The sequence below is a fragment of the Abramis brama genome (assembly GCF_963993115.1).
Source record: "Abramis brama genome assembly, chromosome: 15".
NCBI classification, from domain to species: Eukaryota; Metazoa; Chordata; class Actinopteri; order Cypriniformes; family Leuciscidae; genus Abramis; species Abramis brama.
This window is the reverse complement of record NC_139977.1, coordinates 3,707,441-3,727,945: the sequence shown is the minus strand read 5'-3', so window position 1 is coordinate 3,727,945 and position 20,505 is coordinate 3,707,441. Positions and strand designations below refer to the sequence as shown.

Sequence of the window (20,505 nt, the reverse complement as noted above, 5' to 3'; positions counted from 1 at the left end):
ACACACACACACTATAATACATCTCATTGTGTCAATGACCGTGTGATCTGACATTGTGTGCAGAATCACATGGACACAGATGGAGAAATCATCACTGCATTGTGAAGAGCTCCCCGGTTCTCGTCGAGTCTCGTGAAGGAGTGAGTTCAGGACGGGAGACTGAGCCGCAGAGTGTATTAAGCTTTATTGTAGCTCAGAATTAGACGATACATTTGTATAAATGAATAAATGCACTAAAAAAAAAAAAAAAGATGAAAAAAAAAGTGCATTTAAACAGTGTGTTTGTTTCTAGAGGGGCAAAGCTGAACCCTTAGCTATACATGGGGCTTGTCCACGTGAATGTTGGGAATTAAACTGTCAACATTCAAGTCTTATAAGATGGGATAATGATAAGCATTTAGTTTCTAGAAGCTCTGGCATCACAGTTAACACTGCATCTATATCCTAAACACTCTTCCTTAACTTTGACAAAACACTGGATGAAAAGTAAAAATTTGAAATATGATAACATCCTTTCTCTACCAATGTATTTGGTTGTATGAAAATAAACAAAAACAGCACAAATGGACAACAATTCATTTACTGTTACACGTGTGCATCATATACATGCAGCTGGAAAGATTTCTTCACTCCTGAAGCTTTAATATTTGGGCCGTTTTACGTCCACCCTGTACGATAGAAGAGGAAACAATCATGAGCAAACGCTGCAAAATAACACACACTGATCGAAACATGACTACATCACACTAGACGGAAAAACACCCAATTCCCATTAGCGGCTCAAATCTCATTTCTTTTCTGAGGACATTTACATGAGCTTTAGCCCATATCAGACCTGCATTTGGTTTTTTAAATAAATGTGGTTCAAAACCCAGTTTTACTCCGAGCAAATAATTCTCATAATTATTGGAGCCTTACATTACAGTTTTGTATGAATCGTGCATTAGTTTGAACGTTGATCGATGTAGATAACTAAAAAAAAGAAAATGCAGAGTGATGTGCCATTGACCCTTAAGAAGCTTTATCCGCTTCACGAGTATAATTAAAATAATTGCTAATTACAATAGGCTACTCTTGACACTGAAATAATAAAAAATTGTAAAGCCTGTACAAATACTAGAAATCATGAAAAATGGAAATAAGTGGGAATTGTGTAACAAACATTTACACATTTGATTTATCTATTAAAACTTTTGCCATTTTTCCTGCTTGGCTGATTCCTTTTTTAATTACATGATGTGATTACATTTAATTGTCTGGCCTCCAGCCAATCGCTGCATTGCTAATCTTTGTTTCAAGTGTCGATATATCTGCCCTTTCCATCCAAAGTTGGCATTTTTATGGCATAAAACATTTGCGAATCAGCTTTCCATCACAAAATCGTCACTTCCTGGGAAATTGGCACAAAATATCAGTAATAAAAACGGAAGTTGCTCTTTGTCCCTCCATCATAAATGAGTGTCTCAGAGCGTCAGACGAGACTCAGTAAACGCTGTCATGTTCTCTAGCGTTCGGATGCTGGTGTTCGGGAACACACTCGAGTGAGACGCTTCTGGAGGGAATTAAACCAAATCATTCTGATCACACACTTCGACTCCGGCGTTTCAGAAACACCAAACCAACATTAGAGATCCTGCGACGCCATTGGTCCACTGGTTACTCCAGTTATCCAATCACGGCCTCAGCTGAGGCAAAGTTTTTATTGCGCATTGAGGGATTTATTCTGCAAACGTGTTTCCATCATAGTTTATGTGCACGTCTTATCGGGTGAAAAAAAAAAATCATTGGCCTCAATTGAGCGCATACATTTTTTTATGCGATATCCCAAAATTCACATAAAAATAGGTGGATTGGAACATGACTAAATTTTGGAGGAAAAAGATAAATATATACAAATCTGATTTCATTTCAAATATGAGTGGTCCACATGTTGAAAATTCCAATATTTTTGCTGTTCACATCCAGTTTTTTAGGATGTTTTTAGACTGAAAAAAGAAGAGAAGAGAAAAACCAACAACACTCACCCATCTGCCTCCATCTTCTTTCTCTTCTCAATGATCTGAAATAAACAGACAGTGTGAACATGCAGCAGGATTCATCACCATCATCATCATCACACCATATGGGGTTCAGCGCTTACACAGCGCTAACACAGCGCTAACACATTACACAGAACGTTGTAGATGAGAGCCGGTAAACTCACAGCACTGATTTTCTTCCACTGTCGGTCTAACTCGGCCTTCTCGTTGGTTTCTTTAAAGCGACGAGTCTTTCGGCCCTCGGACATTTTGATGCCGTACTGGAAGGCAGCCCTGCAAACACACCACCATCATCATCATCAGAGTGAACACAACCTCACATGGCCGAACTGAGAAAACAGAGGCTGTGTTACTTTGGCAGCGCCTCCTTGTTGTTCATGTAGTCGCTGTACTCCTCTTGAGTGTCAAAGTCCCAGCGGCCCAGAGGACCCTTCTTATTACCCTGCAAACACACACACACTCATGAACACGCCTGACCTGAGACACTCGGACACATTACAACTCATCAAACTCATTCATGCCTGGTCCATCTTGCTGTAGTCCACTTCTTCATCGCTGTCCACAGCCAGATCATCCATCCTGCAAGACAAAGCAGCGTCAACATCATCATCTTTGAAGGAGTAGTTCACTTCAGAGTTATAATCTCCTGATCATTTACTCACCCCCACGTCATCAAAGATGTTCATGTCTTTCTTCAGTGGAAAAGAAATGAAGGTTTTTGAGGAAAACACTCCAGGATGTTTCTCCATATAGTGTCTTCAATGGGGTCCAACGGGTCGAAGGTCCAGATGTGAGTTTCAGTGCAGCTTCAAAGTCTCGACACGATCCAGCCGAGGAATAAGAGTCTCATCTAGACAAACCAGCGGACATTTTATAACAAAATAAACATTTATATACTTTTTAACCACAAATGCTTGTCTTGCACGACCACGACTTCACACGTTACGTAATCAGTAAAAACTTCAAAATCGTCCGACATCGTTGTTTTACCTTTTATTTCTGAATGAATTTTTTTGTAAATGGCGTTTGACTTAAACACTGGGTCGGTACTTCCACGCGTGACCTTTCAACCTGATTACGTAATGCATTTGTGGTTAAAAAGTATATAAATGCTTTTCTTTTTTTTAATAAAATGTCCGCTGGTTGCTATTCCTCGGCTGGATCGTGTCGAGACTTTGAAGCTGCACTGAAACTCACATCTGGACCTTCAACCCGTTGGACCCCATTGAAGACACTATATGGAGAAACATCCTGGAGTGTTTTCCTCAAAAACCGTCATTTCTTTTCCACTGAAGAAAGACATGAACATCTTGGATGACGTAAATGATCAGGACATTTGAATTCTGAAGTGAACTCCTCCTGTCAGTGTTCATGAGAAGAGATGAAGGCAGGAACTCACGTGGCAGGGTAGCATTCGGCGTAACTGTTCGACATCCCGAAGAAATCTCCCAGATGCTTCTTCTCTTCCCGTCTGCTTCCAGTGCTCACAGTTAAAGAATCAAACTACAAACTCAACACTGCAGTGCGAGGCATCATGTCACTCGACAACACTTTAAAATCATACACACGAATGCATAAATGATATACGATATTCATGTCTGCAGCACAAACTATGATAATAAATGAGGATATTGAAACATTTTTTTAGATCTAAGCATAACTGGAAAAATGCATCTTCATTATAAACTTTCCGAAACATTACATAAAGGTCAATGAAACCAATTACTGAAAACACAGATATCTTATTTTTTATCCAGCCAATCGCTGGGCTGTCTTAGAGACCAATTAGCCCTTACATAAAATGTAGTATATTAAATCATTTCTGCACATTATTGCTTATAACAAGAACATTAAGTGCTGTATAAGTGCAGAACCTGAATCTGATTGCCAAGTTCTCATTCATGCAAATGTCAGTGATTGGCTACAATGACCGACGCCAAGTCCCAATTGGCCTACTTATACTACGCCCTAAAAGTATGTGTAGCAGAAGAGTAGGTGAGCTTTAATACATATACTTCATCATCATTATTATGTGCATCCTGTCACTGTTTAAACGGATCCGTCAATCATCTCGTCACAGTTAAAAATCCTCCACATTCAATCTAATTTAATTTCCTTCCGTTTCGGAGAGAAATGTTTCGCGTTAGCATAATGATGCATTTAAAAGTTAATGACTAGACGTATCTTTCTAAAAGCTCACAACACTGCTGCAGATGAAATATAATGTGCATAACATTGAATAAATATCTTAGATGCTGATTATTAATCCCTCAATCCCTTTATCTAAACCTCTCTATGTATCCGTCTGACTCACACGTCCGCCATTTTTGTAGTATTTTAACACTTTTAATTCATGTTTGTAGTTCTAATGGAATCCTCGTCCAACACTCAATGGGTTGTGGGTAATATTAGCCGTTAGATTGAGCACGGATCTGCACTTCGGACTCTAACCATCCGGGTATCTTTGTAACACTCTTTTCAACATACTATGATTCGGGACACACTAATTCTATTTTTGAATACTATCTAGATCTGGTTTGGGACGCAGCAGTCGTGATTTTGAAGCTTTTGATGCAACAGGAGAATTTCTTAATTTGGCCATGTGAAGGTTAACGTAAGGTACCGTAATGAGTTATATCCATGAGGAGTCCTATTCTTTATGAAACAAGATTTTTTTGGCTTTAGGTCTCAAAAAATCCTGTTGATTTCCGACCGGATTTCAAGTAGCCGTTTCATAATTTGGGACACAACTTGATGGTATCGCTCTATACTCAAAGAGCAACAGTGAACTGACTCATTGTGTTCTCACATCAGCAGTCTCGTGAAGGATATGCTTCCGGACCGACTCCGGCAAACTTCTCATTGATTAACTTGATCTGGTCCTTCACAGAGCTTGGACCTGCAAGACAACAGCACAACTACAGCATTGAAGAACTCAACAGGCCTGGGGTCTCTTTATAAAACTGTGCGTAAGATCCTTACTAAAAGTGTACGTGCGCCTGAAAGCCAAAAATGGCGTACGCAAAAAAATATTCAGATTTATAAAACCGTTCGTACGCCAGAACCTGCGCAGAATTCACTTTATAAATCCCAGTCAGCGGAAGATTGTGCGCACATGCGTCTCCTCCCCGAAATAACCATATATGGAGCTGACAACGCCTAGTTTTACTATGCAGATCCTCATCTGCATATCATTTGCATATGATTATTTATCCACGTGATAACGTTTAATGGTACAAGACACATTACATTCATAAAAATCAAGTAGTTGCCTATCCTTGCCTTGTTTTTGAATACATAAATCAAATAGTGTAAAATACATTTCAGAGAAAGTTTTTCTCAATCTTTTCCACTGGCCGAATTGTATTTTTAATTGATTTATATTTTTAATGGAAACAGATAGGCCTTGGGCATTATTTGCACGAAACTATTTTCTCAGACAATCTGGTATTATCATGATAAGCAGTTATCTCTGTGGTTAAAACATTAAAACACAGCATGCCAGAGGAAAAGTGTTCAAAAACACCGCATCCACAATAAATATTTCTATTGACTGAATTTGAATATAAAAATGTTGTAACTTCTCAGTAATGATTTCATGTTTAAGTGCTTAACTCCATTAATTTGAATGGCATATTTAATCTAAATGTTTATATCAGAAGTAAAACATAGTTTAAATCATTATTTTATTCATTTAAACTGTTATTTGCGTCAGTTTCACTAAACGGCCCAACGCGCTCGCTGGTGCAGACATTTAAGAAGGGATGGATATTTGCTTCAAGTGACAGGCTTGGTGAGTGAAATTATATTTGTATTATCTTTCTGTATACATTTAATTTTCTTTAGATTTTCTGTCTAAAAGTGACCAAAAAGACACTTAACTCCAGCTCACCATCGGTGTCGCCAATTCCCTTTGTCTCCAGAATGTGCGTACGCACGGCTCAAAGTTTGCTTAAAGGTGCGCACATTCTCCCGTCAAGTTTGTTTTTTATAGATCACAACCTTTGCGTGGGAACTGGCGTACGTACGTTTCCAGCCCTGTTTTGTGCGTACGCACGCTTTATAAATGAGACCCCTGGACTTTAGCATTCAAATGTGTGTTTTTTTTTAAATTTGCTAATTTTTCAGTGAACTATTCCTTCAATGAACCATTTTTATGAGGAAACTATGAGTAAGATTGTGAATACTCACCTTTATCGATGTCTATGGGCTGAAAGGACAGAAATATTAGACAATTATTACAGAGATTGCTTACTTATTATAGTGATATCCATAAGTTCTGCACAAATATTCTAAAGCAATGAGAATCATTTTCTCTGGTACTCTTCAATCTTTGAAAAATGAAAAAATGTACGTTTTGTTTTTTTAAAAGAATTTTTTACCGCATTGGATACAGAATGGTACGAAACTTGGTAAATGTTTTGGCACTTGCTGTGTGAACATAAAAAATAAATAAATCATGGACATGATTCGAATAGGTTAAATGGTCCTGTAAAAACAGTGACACGTTTGCTCCTCACGGTCAAAAATGAGCGCATTGAAAATGAATGCGAGACGAATTTCCTCTAGTGGAAGCGTTTGGTACTGCAGCCGAACACACACACACTGAAAGATCATTATTTGAGATCTCAATCTCAAATTTGGACAACTTGTTTAGGTTTTAATTTTCTTGCAGTTTTAGAGTAAAACATGATTTTGAAAATATATATTTCATATAAAATTTAAAATAGTATTTTTGTGTATTTTTCATAACACACGTAAAACTCTGTTACTTTTTTTTTAAAGTTCACTTTTTTAAACTTTTCACTTCAGCAATAATCTGCCAAGTGTCGTCTTTTTCAGTCTGTGCTCTAAAGCATTCAACGTTTACCACAGTTTAAGTTGGAAATGTAATTTTCAGGTCTATGCTCAAAAAGTGAATTAATGGATTATAAATACAGCGTAAATATAATTTAGTATAATAAAATCCCCTAAAATACAAAATATTAAATAAAAAACACTATCAAATTAAAATATAGTACATTAATTTCATTGAAAAAAAAAAATCTTTCATTCATTTTTGACCGACACGTGAAGAGCACCAGAGGGTTAAACAACAACGATCAGCTGACCTCCTCATCAGCTCGAGGCTTCTCAAAGTAACTGTGTCGTCTTTTCTCCTCGTCCCGATCTCTCTCTCTCTCTCGCTCTCTCTCTCTCTCCCTCTCCCTCTCTCGCTCTCGGTCTTTCTCCCTCTCCCTCTCACGGTAGCGCTCTTTCTCTTTGTCTCTGATGCTCTTGGAGGTGGAGGGTATGTAGTCACCGATGTCATCAAAGATGCTGCGTGGACACACACACACACGTGGTTAAGAAGCTAATGATCAGATCATAAACATAAAACACTTTGACTGCATGTGAACTCACCTTAAGTCAGCCTCTGGCGCTTTCTTCTCATCCAGACGCCCTGAAAACAGAAAACACTCAGCTTTCACACACACACAAGCACTACACGTGTGTATGAGAAATCGACTAGTAAAACTTCTTAATTTCCAAAATGATAAGAGCACATTTTTCATCAAAATGCATTTGAATTTGGTTAACACTGTGCTGACTTTCTCTGTTTTGCTCTGAGCTCTATGAAATCTGAAGACTGAAGACGAGCCTTTAATGTGGAAATATTCAAGTGAATCTTTGAGATTCTTTGTCTTGTCAATGAGTTACATTATGGACCCTTTTTCCACAGTTATTTTTTTATATAGTGTGTTTTTTATATACAGTACTGTGCAAAAGTCTTAGGCATATTAGTATTTTCACCCCCAAAAAATGGTTAAGCCAGTTAGTGTCAGATTACAGTTTGTGTAACAGTAATGTAACATGTTAACCGGCTGTTGTCAGACTCACTGGATTATTACAATTAATGGCTAAATGAATGTTTGGAAATGTAAACTGATATATTCCTACTGACACACTACAACAAAAGATCTAAATTACTGACTTAAACCCATTTTTTGGGGGTGAAAATACTAAATGCCTAAGACTTCTGCACAGTACTGCATTTTCTTTTCTTGTTTTTAAAATGCCAATTTAACACTGCCGCAGAGTTTCTAATGCAACGGCTAAAGGCCGTTTAGAGGCTTTCTCTCTTCTGACCGTCGTAATCAATCTCTCATACTTTTATCAGTGATATCTAGGGCTGATCTTGTGAACATTCAGCACTACCTTTGTCCTTCTTCTTGATTTTCTTGTTGCGTGTGCCTTGCCTCAGGTACGACAGGATCTGTGTCAGTTTGCTGATGACTATGTCATTGGTGGTGAGTGTCGTCTGAGCCTGAGGAACAAAAACAGCAGTTTGACTAGACATTAAAAATGAGCTGAAGAAAGCGCGAGTGCCCACAATGCCACGTTCTGAGTGTCTTTAGCCCATTGCTATAAACCCGTGAATTGAACAGTGCTGGATCAGTTATTCGCCATATATACTTCAGCATGAGCAATAGCAGTAGTGATTCGGCAACCACCACTAATAATTCACTCGAACAATTTCCAGCATTTGAAAGCACGTCAAGTGAGAGTAAAACATGTTAGCATCTGCGTCCTTAAGCAATGTCAAGGTTTGTAATGTTGCGTTTGGGGTCTGTACCTCCATGGTGGGGCAGTCGGCTTTGCTGCGGATGAGTGTGGTTGGGATGTCTGTGTCTGCGTACTCGTCTTCCAGGTCCACCACATATGCCATTCGGCCTGGCAGGAAAAGCTCATTACGCTCCATCGGACGACCCTTGAACAGGATACGATAGATGTTTCGTCCTAAAGAGCAGAACAATACACACAACTCACATGTAGTTCAGTCTTATTGCTGTCCAGAGACATTAGGGGCTTTTGCACTGGGTAGTTCTTAGGGCTGGGACGATACACCCATCTCCTGATTCGATACTAGGGTGCCGATACGACATGCATTGTGATTTTTAAGAATTGCAATTCGTTATTTATATTCGTCGATCACTTGTCGCCACCTAGTAGCAAAACAATGCAATCGATAAATGCGTTATTTTAAGCGCCCAGTTTCTATCAAAAGCTGATTTGCTCTATTTTGATCACTACCGTAGACTTCAGTGTTTATATTTGAACTTTAAACTTTTATCCCAGTACTTATGTGATAATATGAACTATTGTATCACAGAAATAATGATACTATAGGGGCTTTTGCACTTGATAGTTATAGGAACGAGCCACCAGTGTGTTTCCCCAAGAACTAATGGTTCCCATAGGAACTTTTCCTGGTTGCGTTCGCACCGCCAGCAGGAACTCTGAAGTGACGTAAGACACACTTGTTGAGACTTTTATTTTGACGTCGCTGAGAACGGCAGCGCTCGCATTCTCCGTGTTCATTAGTGTACGATCTGTCTAACAGTGCTGTCTCATACGTTATCAGACAGAACTGTTACACACAGAGAGTAGACAGTGATGAAGAGTTATTAGCGTATGCCGTGTGTCTGATGTCCAGTGTTGCTGAGCACAAACACATAATCATGTTCCTCTTGGTCCCTCAAAATTGCGTTGGATTTTCTCCTCAGCGTAAAGGTTTAGAGGCTCATCTATCACTGTTTTCCATGTTCGTAGAGTTAGTTTTTTTTTTTTGCTGGCGTTTTGCGTGCGTTCGACCATTTAGCGCTAAACTTACGTCACTGGTAGCTCCTATTGTGCTGGGTTAGACACTACTCTGAAGTAAGAGCTAATTTATGGCTCATTTCCACTGAGCGGTACGGTACGGTACAGTACGGTACGCAATTATTTCTGTTTCCACTGTCAAAAGTTGTGAATGGTACCAAAATGCCGAACCGTACCACTTTTTCAGTACCCTTCCGTTGGGGTACCTAGCACAGTGGTACGGTACTAAAGGGTGGAGCTACACTCACTGCAGGACGCACATACTACTGTTATTGTGTCACAAAATGTAGTTTTGAGAGTTTTTCAGGCGAGAATGTAGTTGTTTAAAGCTCAAATCTGTGGTTTATTTATAAAGATTTATGAAAATTTGATCCAGGTTGTGAGATCCAGGCGATCACCGGGCGCTCGGTGCTCATCTACCCCGTCTGGAACAGCCTTTCGACATTTGCCGCCGACTCTGACGTCTCTGTAGCCTGGGAAAACCCAGACAACTTCCGGCAAATTTAGATTTGCTCTGCAAGTAGTCTGGCAAAGAGCTCATTCAAGCCCATTTCTAATCCGTCGAAATCGCGGCACCAATCAGAAACGTTGGGGCGGGCTTTACACTATGACGATCGCTCTGATTGGTTTTAGGTCTATCCAGTTGCGCCCAGAGGCATTTGAGCGACGTCCGTTGGTGAAGCGCAGCAACTTTTAAATGCATTATTATAATCAAATTGCAAACACATGAGGACAGTCTCCATGAAAGACCCACTGGCAGATGAACGTGCTTCTACATTTCTCTCCGAAACGGTAGGGAATTAAATTAGATTTAATAGAGGATTTTAACTGTGACACGATGATTGACAGGGCAGTTTACGTGACAAGACGCACGCGACAGATCCGTCCGATAAAGATGACGAAGTAGTATGTCCCAAAGCTTGCCTACTTTTTTTTAAGTAAATACCTTTTCTTCACAAAAAGAGTACATACTTTTATGGCGTAGTGTAACTTAGGCGAATTGGGACGCAGCATATGGCTTTACACGATGACGATCGCTCTGATTGGTTTTAGGTCTATCCAGTTGCGCCCAGAGGCATTTGAGCGACGTCCGTTGGTGACGCCCCTTTGGAAATGAGTTATTAATGAAGCTTTGCCAGACCATAACTCAGTTACTACTGAGAATGGTCTGGCTTTAACCAGGCTAACGTCTCTGTAGTGGTTAAACATGAGATATAATTCATCTTGTGTATGGCTAACGGGTGATCTTTGGGCTCGTGAATCTATAATTTGTTCCCTGGCCAATCGTTTTGGCTGAGGGCTAGGTGAAGTTTCATGACTTAAATTTAGGCTATTTAACTTTACCGTTGTAAGGTTAGACTAAAGCGCTGACTTTGTATGTTTGACTGAATTGTTTGCTTTATTTCTTATTGTATAGCTTCTTGTAGCTTTTACTTATACTTTTATAATGGCTAATATTGATAAAAATGAAATTTATCAAAAAGAAACTGGGTTGAGTTTTGTCATTTTTTATTTTATTACAGTGAAGATGATCACTGTAATGTTGTTTACTACAACATCTGTTGTTTAGTACAAATGCACATATTGCCTGAACCATGTTAATAAGTTTAATATTTTTTAATTTAAAGAAAAGAGGCAGAGTGATGTTTTATAACATATTGCATTTTATTGTTGCCTAAAATGTACATACAGAGATAACCGGAGCAGCAGAGCGAGCTGAGTGACGCTTTCAAGAACGCGCTGTTCCAGTTGCAGAATTAACGTTCTCGGGAGTCATTCTCCTGAGTCGGACTTGGCAAGTCCAAACTTTGCGTACTTGGTATTGAGAAACGCCTAATGTTGGCACTTGTCTTCTTGTGACATACAGCCACATGTCGAGAAGCAAGAACAAGATCTGCTGTATGTCATCCATTGTTGTTTACTTTGTCGCTTTCTTCTTCGAGCGAAAATGGCGTCGATCGCTTTCTGGCGAGGCTACACCAACGCCTATCAAGTAAGGGTACTGTTGGCGGTGGAAACGCAAGTCGGATCAGGGTTTACCGTCCTGAATCGTACTGTACTGTACCGCACCGCTCAGTGGAAACGAGCCATTAGTTCCCCTAAAAGGCTTTCCTAGAACTAAAATCCTTCCCAGTTCCTGCGGTTCCTGCTTCCACCAATAGTTATGATATGAAAATGTTCCTCCAGTGTGAAAGCCCCTTAATGAGATTAAACACAGACTGAACTCACCCAGGCGAGTCTTGAACTCAATCTTCTGCTCTGGATCTTCATCTCTCCTGTCAAACACAAACATGTCAAAAGAGACTCGCAACTGGGTTAAAGGGTTAGATCACCCAAAAATGAAAATTCTGTCAGTAATTACTCTCCCTCATGTTGTTCCAACCCTGTAAGACTTTCGTTCATCTTCGAAACACAAATTAAGATACAGGCATGAAAACAGGTCAGGGGTAAAAAAAAGTGAGAAGGATGCGGCATTTATAGGGGATAAATGCTGGCCTCGACAAGTTAGTAAAGACATTGTTAAAATAGTCCAAGTCACTACAGTGGCTCAACCTTAAGTTTATCAAGCGACGAGAATACTTTTTGTGTGCAAAAAAACAAAAATAACGACTTTATTCAACTCTTCATTTTCTTGTGTGTGTGCCTCTGACATATCTTAATATGTGTTCCCAAGATGAACGAAAGTCTCACGGGGTTGGAACGACATGAGGGTGAGTAATTACTGACAAAATCTTCATTTTTGGGTGAACTAACCCTTTAAGTGAACAAATAAGAACTTATGAAACATACTTGACTTCCTTCTGCACTTTCTCAATCATGTCCTCCTCTTCCCGCTCCTTACTAGTGATCTCAGCTCTGACCTGAAATTAAAACAGTACAATAAACACAAGCATTCATGTGGCAGTGGTTTGATTTTCAAACAATGGTTACGTGTGTGTACCTTCTGTAGCAGGGCGAAATCCAAACCCTTCACCAAGTGAGTGTGCTCCATATCACCACCCAAGAACTTGGACTCCTGGATCAGCTGACGCCTTTTCTCTGCGGCTGATTTGTCCCTGTTCAACAACAGTGCAGGAAAAAGACAAACAAAAAAATGCACATTCAAATACAAACCAATGACAAAGCACTTTTTACTGATAATTCCAAGGCAATAATCAGTCCGATGATAAGTATTCAATCGCTAATATTAGACAAAATGGCATACGGTTAAACTCTTGGCATTTTAGTTCACAGCTGCAAGACAAAACAGTGTCACCATGTTCAGCGATTTTGGGAGTAATGAAAATGAAAATGAACGAATAAATTACTTCATTTTAAGGGTGTCACGATTCTCCAAATCCTCGATTTGATTACATTTTCGATTCTAAAGTCACGGTTCGATTCGATTCTCGATTTGTTTGATTGTAAAAAAAATTGCATCACATTAAGTGTATTGTGATTGTCACTAACATTTTAGTAACTAAACTGAATTTTATTAGGTTTAGTGACAACATGTTACAATGTTTACATGGTACAATTTCTGGTAAGCTACACATTTTTATTATTTCAATTAAATTAAATTATTGTGATTTAATTTAATATTGACTCATTTGGATAAATATTAGGTAGGCTACACAAGATAGGCGTTAATTTGTCTAAAAAAAAAAAAAAACTCACCTAATGCTGTAAACATACAGACAGCCCTATCAGCTGGTAGTAGGCTATTATTTAAGGTTAAAAATAATTAAATATAATGCGTTTTTTTATTATAACAACAACTTTATTTAATGATATAAAAAGTAAAAAATATAATATGTAATATAGAACACATATTTAGCAAAATACTCTCTATAGCTATTTTTTTTTTCTTGCCAACTACGTGCTATAGCCTATATTATGGTCATTAAACGGCTTTCCTGAGGTAAATGTGACATAATTGTTCTCCAGCTATGTTATTGACCACTTCACGCTGATGAAAAACACTGATTGATCGATATCATGTATGAGGAATATAGCCTACATTTCGGTAAGTTGTAGTTGTAGTATCTTTCAACAGTGTTCGTGGTTTTTTTTTACTATTAGAGTACTAGTAGAGATGATCGGTTCACGTGCGCTAGGGATCTGTCACGTAACATTTACAAGCGCCAAAACGGTATTTATTGTTTGAATTTCGTAATAAAATTGACAGAATCTGAGAGCTGAGATTTTTTTATATCATAATGTAACCTACTCTAGTCTGTCGGTCTCCGTGTCCTCTTTGCTTCGCGATTTTTTTGTGCGTGAGAGCGTGTGAAAAGTGTCAATTGCCTGTGTCTCACGGTGAATGCGTGAGAGTTGGCAGCTCTGGCAGCACTTCAACACGTGTTTTTTTTTTTTTTTTTGCTTGGCAAGCCGAGCTGACATGACAGGGGGCGTGACAACATCGACGATTCCATTTTTTGATTCGATAATCGAGATTGAGCATTCATTTCGATCGATTTCGATTTAAAATCGAAATCGTGACACCCTTACTTCATTTGCAAAGGCACAAATCTGTAGAAAGACGTAGAAGAAAACAAATGATGCAAAACGAATTATAGAAAACTGCAGCAAAATAAATGTCGAAAATTAAATAAATCAGCAATATCCTGGTGATTTTCAGCAATCTGAAATGGATTTCAAGCAATCGTCTACAAACATTGACCAAATTTCAAAACATCTTGTTACTTTAGGGAATTATAGTCGTTTTACTAAAACGGACAGCATTTTTTTAGTCTCTGGCAGCCTTGTGAAATACAAACTTCAAAACGATGATTATTAGGGATGCACAATATATCGGCCACCATATCGGTATTGGCCGATATATGTTCTGTTTTAATCTTATCGTTATCAGACAAATAAGAAAATATTAAGAGGTCAACCGATAGTGGATTTCACCGATACCGATATTTAGGTTTGACCGTACATGCCGATAACCGATATTTTTTTAAATGGATATTGGGATTAAAAACAAACATAACACTCCAAGTAAAACAGTGCTGAACTGAAATGTGCTAAATGAAATAAATATATAAATATGAATATATTAAAATGAGAAGTTCTAACTAAAATAATTTAAACATTAAAATGTTACAGGTCAAATGTGTGTTTCTTTAGCTATAACCTAGAAACATGTAAATTTCATAGGTAACACTTTGCAAGTCCCATTTGTTAACAAGGATGTATTAGCTAGCTTTCATGAACTATATGCATTATGCAATAATTTTTAGTTCCACCAATCAACTATCGGTACCGATATATATCGGTCGACCTCTAGAAAATATGGCTGATATAGTAAAGCCGATAAATACTGTATTATTTCCTTCAGCTGAGACTCTTCAGATGCGCACTGTTCAACATGATGGTTTTGAATTGCTTGAAATATGATTGGGATCACTTCAAAAAAGGAAAATACGGTTCAGTGCAACATATATGAGAACATCATTATAATTGTGTGCTTGGGACATGGATTTTAATGGTGAGAATTTTGTTTTTGTAATCAGGCTCTCAAAAATTTATATAAAATAAAAATTTGGATTTAGATTTATCGACCAATACATTGATAATCAGCTTTCAAATATAAAGAATTATCGGGTATCGGCGCATCCCTATTGATTATTGACAAATGCACTACAACCTACACGCAAAGTTGGTACAAAATAGTTTAAAAAAAATCCTAAAACTAGGACAGGGGTTCTAATATGAAAATCAACAGAAACGATAGTGCCTACACATATACAGAAGATGGTCATATAACAAAACACAGCTAGAGAAAAATTATTCTGATTATTGTAACATGCAGTAAAAAATGAAAGGCACAAATGTCAGGAAACTCACGCCTCTGCGGTGGGTCCCACGGCTCGATAGTTGGCAGTGGTGCTGATGAGCTCAGTCTCCTCGTAGTCCTTATTAACGCCATCACGTCGCTCTCGAGCACGATCACGGTACTTCTCCGCCAGCTCGCGCTCTCTCTCCATCTCCTGCTGCCGCAGTTTAGCGTAGTAACTTCAGACAGAAGCGTGAAGCGGAAGAACAGAGAAAAAATATCTCAAAACACTATTGAATTTTTACAAGACACATTTTACATGCATTTTAGTACTTAATTTAAGCAATAATGAATTGGGGGGGGGGAATAAAATAGGAACTATTTAAAAATTCACTCCTGAAAAAAATCTAATTCTTCCTGGTGTGTTCATACATGAACTTTACATTCGCTAGCACAGGAGGTGATTACTATTATGTGTTGCATGCAAGTAATAGCTAAAGCAAAAACCACAATTATTTATGAAATAAAATGATTTATTTTAATGATGTATATGATGTAAATAATGATGTATTTATTGATAGGTTTTAGTGTGGATCTTAAAGTAACCGCAGTTTTCATACTATGTCAAAGGACTTAAAAACATCTCATCAAAAAGACAACAACAACATCATCATCATCATGATAATTTCTGGGATTTGGTCAATAACGATAATTAGACGATATTTTGCTGTGTGTTTATTGTGTTGATACATTGGCAGGTTTAGGACTGATTACTAAAGTTTTAGATATTCTTTATATTCTGTGAGCTGGTTAGTTCACAGCAGGGACAGATATTACATTTTCCAATAAATGTAAAATGATTTTTAACTTTTATCTGCACAAGGCCAATTTTTTCTTCCCTAATTAAATATAGCCCAAGCATAATTTATTATGTCAAATTACTACATTTAATCAAATTAAATTAGAATAAGACGACACTACAGGGCTGTTACCAGTCAAATGAAATCAGTATCAACTAAATTGCTCTTTGCAGTGCAGAGGAAACACAGACGCTGCATCTGAAGTGGCGTTTAGATGCGTTTACTCAGACTGTTTCATGCAGCTCAGAGGGACATGAATGCATTTAACCTGCAGCTACACATGCAGAAATAATGCTTTACAAATAAAACTTTGATGATATATGAAATGATTTTAAGTTTTAAAAGATACTTTAAATATGAAACTGAAACCACCAGTAGGTGGCAGCAAGTCACTGTTAATGAGCGAGTCATTGGGCCCTATTTTAACGATCTGAAACGCAAGTGTCAAAGCGCAAAGCGCAAGTAACTCTGTGGGCGGGTCTTGGCGCTGTTGCTATTTTCCCAGCGGGATAAATGACTCTTGCGCCAGGCGCAAATCTAAAATGGGTTGGTCTGAAGTAGCTTCATTATTCATAGGTGTGGTTTGGGCGTAACGTGAAATAAACCAATCAGAGCGTCATCTCACATTCCCTTTAAGAGCAGGCGCGTTTGTTCTAAAGTGGATTCCTATTATAACGGCGGATTTGCCAGACGCGCGCCAGGAGCGGTTCACAGCCAAGGAGAGCAACGCTCTCGTCAGGGACGTTGGGGATGGAGAAACCCACCCAAATTAACTTCGGTTAAAAAGGTGTATGATAATTTGGGTAAATGTGTAAGCTAGATGTATGCTTTTATAATAAATTGTCTATCTATCTATCTATCTATCTATCATAATAATGTATGATTTGCAAAAATGAAAACTGCTGCTTCTGTGTAGATGAGAGAATCAAAGTGTATGCGCGTTGTGCACACGCTACATTGATTATGGCCAAGCATGCGCCCTTAAAATAGCATATGAATAACATGCGCAACCTGCCACTGACTTTAAACTATTTTTTCCTGGTTAGTGGCGCAATTGTTTTCTAAACCTGCAAAATAGCATGAAGGAACGTTTGCGCCGGAACACGCCTCCTTTTTTGCGCTGAACCGCCCAGGGAGCGCAAGTTCATTCCCTAGTTTAGCGACGTGCTTCTGTGGAGGGAAAAGCGCGCTTTGCGCGGGTGCAAAATAGGAATGATACATGCGTCGGTGTACAAAGTCAATTGCGCTGGGTGCAAGATAGGGCCCATTGAGTCAATAATTCAATCGATTCGTTCAAATTAGGGCTGCAGGATATTGAAGAAAAATGTGATATGTGATAACTCATTAAATAATGCGATATTCGATATGCGATACGATAATGCTTAAAGCGTGTAAAATAAACTTAAATTATCTTTAAAATATATTTAAAATTATATAACCTACATGTGTTTCACATTCTTTTTGTGACAAGAAAACATCCCTACAGCTTCTGGAAGTGAACAGCAGTGTTTTACTGCAGCATAAGAAGAGTTATTTTAACATCAGTGTAAACCACAGGGTTCAGGGTTTCAGGTTATCCTACATTAGGGTTATTTAATCAAATGTAAAATAAAACACTGCTTAGTTTTCACTGTATGAATTAAATATATACTGATTCTTTATTAAAGCTACAAAAGTTATTCAGCCAAGAGCAGCGAGTGATTTTCTCTGTCTTTAGTTCATGACCCCAGTTATTGCAAGCCGTTGTGATATGCATATCACGATATATACATTTGCAATATTTCGCTAATTTCGATATATTGTGCAGCTCTGGTTCATATGGACTGATTTATTCAGTGAAACACCGCTGTGTGTTCCTCAGAGATACAGAACAGTTTTGCCGTGGCTTTGTTGGTGAAATGGAGAAAAACAGGCAATATTGTGTCTAAACTGTAAGTCACTTAATTGTTTATTGAACTGTTGTATAAAATAATCAGTTTCACATTTGCAATTGTGCTGCTATTTGAAAAAAACGTCCCTCTTTGTGTGATTCACTATATCATGATATAAATATAGTCTAAAAGACATACTCATACAGGGCAACGTTTTTATTGGATAAAATGGTAATTGATGCAGAGCGAAACGTAGGAACGTGTGCAGAAGAGACAAAAGCAACAGCAGGATTAGATATTAAAGCAGTAGTAATGTAGGAGGATTCATTCATGTTCCTCAACTCACCTTTTTTTCTTACGTCTGCGCGCCGCAGGATCCTCGTCCTCGTTATATTCCCGTGGCATCCTGGGAAAATCATCGCAACAAAAAGTTAACGGGACTGTTATCATAGAGACATGCAGTGCACACATGACCACAGAAAGATCTTAAACAAGTGTGTTCAAAAGCAAAGTACTCATGTTGTCGTGTTTTGGAGGGCGGAGCGGAGGACGGGGTCGATCTCGGGGTCATCAGAAGCTTCCTGAAGTCGTCATTGGTCAGCTTGGATCTGAGGGTCACAAACAAATTTCATTGAGACACAAGGACAGATCAGACTCGACTTGAGAATGAAGATAGTAACGTCACTGAATCGTCAAGAACATAGATTTCATGGACTGCCACAAAATAATACCATAATAATAAAAGCTATTACATTTAGAATTAGCATTAGAGAAGCAAGATCCTATGCATTTTAATGTCAGGTGTAAATGTGATTGCTCCTGCACTTGTCTTTGAATACTGTGTCACTGCTGATGCTTCACTCATTTAATCACATGAGAGGAAAAAACACCTGAGGTTATTTAGAAATATATAAAGGGAAAGCTAAAGATTTAACAAAAGAATGTTCACTGCAGAAAACGAGTCCACGCCACTGATCATCAGCACATTATTGACAGGTGGAGAGCACTTACTGTAGCGCTGACCGATGATCTTCCACCTCATGGCCATCAGGAGCCAGAGGATTGGAGTACACCTCGGCTGAAAGACACACACATCAACACATTCATAGAAAACTGCCTTTAAATGTTTGATTACAAATCAGATGTTAGTTTTAACCTTTAATATCAAAGTAATGTACCAACTGACAGGGTTTCCTGTGTAGTTTACAGCATTAGATGAGAGGTTTTGTCTATCTATGAGATAAACTGACATGTACTGTATCTGATATACATCCAAATGAATCGATATCGAATCGGAATCGGAAGTGAATCGAACCGCAAGCGAGTGAATCGAATCATTCCTCCTAACGTTACTCGACTCTACAGTGTAAACAGTGAGGGTTTGGCTGCAGGAGCTTTGCTGTATTTGTGTCAATGCGTGTTTTATTTGCACACAGACAATCTTCTTGTATATCTCTCACATATTCTTTAACTTATCAAACGTACACATTATCTTTGAAATCTACACAGAATCACTGTAACAGTTCCTTGGCGTTATGCAAACGGCACAGGCATGTTCATAGAATGTAACAGCGTATATATTTTCATACGATAAGAACATATATGATGTGATTATTCATCCGCACACAATATAAACTTCATAAACGGTATGTAATACTTACATTCGCGTTCAGGCATGATGAAATTAAACGAGTCGCTCTAAAACGCGACTCGACGCACTTTAATGTTGATAGTAGGTCTGATGACGTCACACTTCCGGTTATCTGTGTCACGTCGCATCAGCGCCGCCTGTTGAACTGGAGGAGAGCCGATCACATAATATGTGATAATATTAAGCATTACTATCAATAGTTCACCCAAAAAAAAAAAAAATTATAATAATTCTGTCAACATTTATTCACCTTCAAGTTGTTCCAAACCTGAATGTTGTTTCCATAAATTATGACAGAATTTTTCATTTTTGGGTGAACTATCCCTTTAAAGGGCAAAAAAATTACAGTTACAGACACGAAGGTAAAAGTTGAGAAAACTATATCTTCTCGTGGATTGAAAGCATTATGATTCATAATTCAAGCTCAAGATACATTTCACTCTTCAATGAAGGAAGGTATAGACATACATCAATAACTTTGCCTATATTCGAAATATAGTGATAACATGAAAGACAGGAAAGAATAAAGAAAAAGCCAGTAAAAATAGGCCCTAATTGTGTTTATATGAATGAATTTTCCGTAGCCTGTTAAATTTTTCACAGGCGTTTTGTGTTTTAGGGTTAAAGAAAAGTGAAGATTTTTTTCTTACAGTGTATAAAAACTTATTTGAATTTATGT

The 20,505-nt window shown here is 38.2% G+C and overlaps 2 protein-coding genes across 3 annotated transcripts in view; one reads left to right on the top strand and one right to left on the bottom strand.

The window, feature by feature from the left end:
• Positions 1-541, top strand: part of LOC311097167 (arf-GAP with Rho-GAP domain, ANK repeat and PH domain-containing protein 1) — a 32,280-nt gene extending 31,739 nt beyond the window's left edge. For both annotated transcript variants that reach the window (XM_084136671.1, XM_084136670.1), the window contains exon 23: positions 64-541. In XM_084136671.1, coding sequence (XP_083992797.1) covers positions 64-105 — 42 coding nt within the window. In that variant the 3' untranslated portion in view covers positions 106-541. The remainder of the gene's footprint in view (positions 1-63) is intronic.
• ik (IK cytokine) lies at positions 166-19,959 on the bottom strand. The gene is made up of 20 exons (XM_084136673.1): positions 19,837-19,959; positions 19,187-19,253; positions 18,691-18,783; positions 18,522-18,581; positions 15,516-15,683; positions 12,622-12,736; positions 12,471-12,541; positions 11,910-11,956; positions 8,656-8,819; positions 8,238-8,346; positions 7,443-7,482; positions 7,151-7,358; positions 6,231-6,249; positions 4,873-4,938; positions 3,439-3,520; positions 2,561-2,618; positions 2,393-2,481; positions 2,204-2,312; positions 2,025-2,059; positions 166-668 (listed from the first exon to the last, which is right to left on the bottom strand). The coding sequence occupies exons 1-20, from the start codon at positions 19,850-19,852 to the stop codon at positions 641-643; spliced, it is 1,644 nt and encodes a 547-aa protein (XP_083992799.1). The 5' UTR covers positions 19,853-19,959; the 3' UTR covers positions 166-640.
• Between the last annotated feature and the right edge of the window lie 546 nt (positions 19,960-20,505).